A 5427-nucleotide genomic window follows, 5' to 3' on the forward strand; every position below is an offset into this window, starting at 1 on the left:
TAGCTGAATCAATTCAAAATCAAACCCGACCTAAATCAAATCTCAAATTAATAAATCATAGAACAATCAATCTGTTCTCATTCAGATGAACCTCTCAAGTGTTGCATGGTTCTACAACCCATTAAAAGGGTCCTACAACTTAAAAAGTTAAGGACCACCAATTCCACTACTGATATGACATGTCTGGGTTCGTGCAATTTACTTGTAAATTAATACCATACAATTATCTCAATAATACACTGTAACTTCTAAATTAAAGTGTCTTCCAGCTTCTAATCCATCCATGCACTCTCTTTTATTTAAAAAGTAAAATAAGCGTGGGTCTCCACCTGCCAAGCTAAGATATATATATATATATTAATTAGACATCAGTCACTTTATGTGGAAGCAAGAATTGTTGCTGCTTTATTCTGTATATATCAATGTTGGTATATATACGGTATTTGTTCTCAGGATAGAAATTTAAATTTATCTTTGTCATTCCCATTAATTATCCTAATTGTTTTTAGATTTGTCTCCTAATTGTTTATTATTATTATATTAAAATTTGAAAAAAAATAAGAAAAATACTAAAAGGACTTAAATAGAGTTTTAAAAAAAATACAAAAAAATATTAAAAATCAGATTATAATAATATTATCATTTCATTTCATTTTTTATTGCACGGTAAAACCATTAATTTAACGCTAAAATAAAAAAAAATAGATTATCTTTTACCTAGGAGCGTTTTGCTTTTTATAGTAAAATGCTATTAATTTTAAACTCCTGAGTCAAAATATGTAAATATTTTAGTGTTTTTTAAAATAAAATCAAATAAACTCTCGTACATGTTTTTAAAAGCTTTTCGGTTATTCTGTCTTTTTATACCATGATTTTTTTTTTGCATCAATATATTCATGTTAGTTCGATTTTTATATCTAATAAATATTATAATTTAATTTTTGAATCAAAGACATATATAAACACATAACTAAAAAAATAATTGAATTTATAGATAAATGTGTACGATTTTGCATTGTACATGCAGTCAGTAGAACCTCAAATATATTACTCTAAAAGTATAAAAGTTCAATCCTTAAACCTTTAATCTAATTAGAAAGTATACAAATTCATTCCATATTATTTAGAACTTAATCATGTATAAAATTAAATTGGAAAATTTCTAAATTAATTTCCCAATATATTATCCACTAATACTTCCCAAAGAACAACTTTTTCTCAATTTTGTTCTCAAAAAGAATTAAAAATCCCTTAATCAAGACCTTTTGTTAGCATTCGTTATTGAAAATTTTAAATTAATTTCCCAATATATTACCAACCAAATCCTTCATTATAAATGATACATCATAGAATTTGTCGACAGACCACTTATCACGCGGTGGCACAACCGATACTCACTTATTATTTAAGTGAGTTAAATAAAATTTATGTCTCCAAGCTGCAAAGCAACCCAACCTGTCATGTAAAATGTTTGATAAACGATTTCTATGATATCCATTAATAAATATTTTGACGGAAACCTAATTGATTAAAAAAAAAACTTTTGGAAAAAAGTATGTTAAGAATTGTTGGATAATTGGCATAATAATTTGAGATTTTCCATTATTTAATTTTAAACTGTTGCATGATATATGGAGTGCTTCCCTTTGCTTGCTCCCTTCCCCCAAGAAGGTTTTTTTTTTTTTTTTTTTACAATACAAATTAGAAAGAAAACCATATCTTTTTTATATTTTTTTAACTTGAGATAAAATAAAAAGAATTATTATTTTTAAAATTTAGGATCGATACAACAAGTTAATGTAGGGACTGAATTGATTCAGATTAAATTAAAAAAAACACTATTTAACTTTATAAAAAACAAAAATTGACTTGAATTTTATTTAGCTAAAACTCAGTTATTCTGGGCTTAATTTTTTTTTTAAAAATAAATATATTTTTTAGAATTGATACTCCCTTCAACCTTGACCCAAGTTGAGTTTTAAAGCTGTGTATATAAATGCTTTGAAAGATTCATCACATCAAGATGGAAAGGAGGAAGGAATTATGCTTACATGAAACTAAACAGTACATAGACAATTTTTATCATATCAACAAAGGAAAAAAACAGTAAAAAGACAAAATTCCATGTCACTTCGACTTCTCTTTTTCATCGATAGTTCCTCCAAATTGCCAAGCCCCTCATTTTTTATTTGAAAAACAAAAGAGAGAGAGTTTATCATATAAAAAAATTGCAGACCAAATAATGGCAGACAACCATGCTTTAGCTTTGAATATTTAAGTAATTAACTGACCCCACTCACTAATCCCATAGAATAAACCCTATTAATCCTAATAGTAATAGAGATAATGTAGGTATCATCAGACCCCAATCAATTTGGCATCTCAGATTGTTGTTTATATTTTAATTATTGAAATTAAGAAATTAATCAGAGTATTAAAACTGGCCTCATGCCAACACATTCCTATACTTACCAGTTCTCCAAATCACGCACTTCCCACATTTCTTGCTCTCTTTTTTTATGCCCTCTTTGATATAAGCTAAAGTCACACAAAGCTCTTCAGGTTCTGCAATGGCGACTCCTCCACCGCCACCCTCCTCTCTCCTGAGTCAGCTAAATGCTTTCATGGAGAAAAGTCAAGTTGGAAAACGTTTCAAACTCAGCGAGAGGAAAACCACCTTCACAACGGAGGTTCGAGCCGGGACAGCCACGTTCCTCACCATGGCCTACATCCTAGCGGTCAACGCCAGCATCCTTGCTGACTCCGGTGGCACATGCAGTGTATTAGATTGCATAACGGTGTGTTCAAACCCCACAATCCCTCTCGCAAACTGCACCGCTCCAACTCACCAAATCATCAAGCCTGACGAATCTTGTAAATTCGACCCCGTTAACCGTGGCTATGCAGACTGCCTGCAAAAGACACGTAAGGATCTTATTGTAGCCACCGTAGCTTCTTCTTTAATAGGATGTCTAATTATGGGTCTTCTAGCTAATCTTCCTTTAGCTTTGGCACCCGGTATGGGCACCAATGCTTATTTTGCCTATACAGTCGTAGGGTTTCATGGGTCAGGCAACGTACCATACAAAAGTGCCTTAACAGCTATTTTCATTGAAGGGTTAGTTTTTCTCTTTATTTCTTCTATTGGGCTACGTGCCAAGCTAGCTAAACTAGTGCCACAACCGGTCCGGACCAGTAGCTCAGCAGGAATTGGCTTGTTCCTTGCCTTTATCGGGCTACAAAATAATCAAGGTATTGGTCTTGTTGGGTATAGTTCATCAACATTGGTAACAATTGGAGCCTGTCCAAGATCTTCTCGTGCAATGCTAGCCCCCGTTGTAACGATGGCTAATGGCACCGTTAGTTTGATCCAAAACGGCACCATATCAAGTGATATTATGTGTCTCAATGGAAGGATGGAGAGTCCAACATTTTGGCTAGGCATTCTCGGCTTTGTGATAATTGCATATTGTCTAGTGAAAAATGTAAAAGGGGCTATGATATATGGTATAGTTATCGTAACAGTGATTTCGTGGTTTCGTAACACAGCAGTTACAACGTTTCCATACACAGAGGCAGGAAATTCTTCTTATGAATACTTTAGAAAGGTGGTCGACGTGCATGTGATAGAGAAAACAGCCGGTGCCTTGAGTTTTGAGGGTATGAGTAAAGGGAGTTTCTGGGAAGCACTGGTCACATTTTTATATGTTGACATACTTGATACCACTGGGACATTATATTCAATGGCTAAATTTGCAGGTTTCACTGATGTTAATGGAGATTTTGAAGGTCAATACTTTGCATTCATGTCGGATGCTGCATCGATTGTAGTAGGGTCCCTTCTCGGAACTTCTCCGGTGACCACATTTGTTGAATCATCGACGGGGATCAGGGAAGGTGGACGAACAGGCCTAACAGCATTGATCGTGGCAGGATATTTTTTTATGGCATTTTTCTTTACGCCATTATTGGCATCAATTCCAGCATGGGCAGTAGGGCCACCATTGATCTTGGTGGGAGTTCTGATGATGAGATCTGTGGTGGAGATTAAATGGGATGATATGAGACAAGCCATCCCTGCATTTATTACAATGATAATGATGCCATTGACATATTCTATAGCATATGGTCTCATAGGAGGTATTGCTACTTACATTATCTTGCATCTTTGGGACTGGGGTGAAGACTTTTTGGAAAAATCAGGGCTTGTCAAAGGAATTAGAGGAGATCATCTGCTTAATGAAGAAACTAATGGAAATGGCCATGATGGTAAAGTGCTTGAAGCAGTTTAGAAGGAAGATTTATAAAGCATACATTGTTTTTTTTATATAGTTTCGGACTTTGAATTTACTGTGGTACGAGAATATTGTTCGGAATCGTATGTATAGTACTACATGAATTTAAATTTTAAATCTTAGCCTAAGCTATAGAAAAAGCATGATTTTTCATGCTTTTATTGCTGTGCAACTTGCAGTGCACTGCACTAACAAATGTTAATCATTACCCCCTCATGTTAATCCACGTGTCCTTACCTGAAAGTCCAAGAGTTTCGATTTTCTTTTTTAATTGTAGGTATGCAGGTCAATTTATTACATTTTAATTAATTTCTCAAAACTTTAAAATTAACAATTATTTAAATTTTTAATAATCTAGAAATTTGTGATATTCAAATTGTTAAATTCTAAAAAATAAATTTAAAATCTAACTAATTGATTTATATCTTTTAAGATTAAGAGTTTCAGCATTTTAATCGCTTGAGTTATAGTCACTTACCAAACATTTGATTTCCATTTTTTTTCTATCTTCTCTGTAATTTGGCTAATGTTTTAGGATTTTTGCCAAAAACTTTGGTTGTTTGACTGTTAACTTGTAGATACATGGTTCAAAACCCCTACTAGGACTAGCTTTTAAAACGAGCAATCAAATCCTGAGAGCAAGGTCACTGCAAATATCAACAGCTAATTTCAAAGAGCTAGTTTAATTTTGGAATCAGATTTTGAAGGATTGCTGGAAGGATCACATGGAATTACCTAGAGAAGATATGATCATAAATTAAGTTCATGGAAATTTCTTAGGTTTATGAATTTGGGTTGTCAAGTTCCCCTTTGAGCTAGGATAATTAAAGGCCAAACAGGAGTTCTAAGCACCCAATTATTGATGGTCCATGTTAGGATCTGCATAGTGAATTGAGCACCCAAAAAGTAGCAAGGAAATTAACTAGGACCCTTTTTTTTTTTCCTTGGTAGGGAGGACTTTAAGCTAAATCTTCTTTTGATGGGATTTCACAAAGAAAAAAAAAATAAAAAGTGGCTTTGTTGTGTGGTCTAATAATTCTTTATGTCCATGGGACTTACGGGCCAAGGAGTTTGGTAAAGCTCCATTAACAAGGTGAGTGGAGTAATGTGAAAAAAAAAAAGTTGAAGAATA

General features: G+C 33.2%; 1 protein-coding gene across 1 annotated transcript; it reads left to right on the top strand.

Moving 5' to 3' along the window:
• Positions 1 to 2409: 2409 nt before the first annotated feature.
• On the top strand, positions 2410 to 4508 carry LOC118035622 (adenine/guanine permease AZG1). The gene has a single exon (XM_035041229.2). The coding sequence runs from the start codon at positions 2571 to 2573 to the stop codon at positions 4290 to 4292; it is 1722 nt and encodes a 573-aa protein (XP_034897120.1). The 5' UTR covers positions 2410 to 2570; the 3' UTR covers positions 4293 to 4508.
• The last annotated feature ends 919 nt before the right edge of the window (positions 4509 to 5427 follow it).

Source organism: Populus alba, chromosome 16 (assembly GCF_005239225.2).
Source record: "Populus alba chromosome 16, ASM523922v2, whole genome shotgun sequence".
In the NCBI taxonomy this organism is placed as follows: Eukaryota; Viridiplantae; Streptophyta; class Magnoliopsida; order Malpighiales; family Salicaceae; genus Populus; species Populus alba.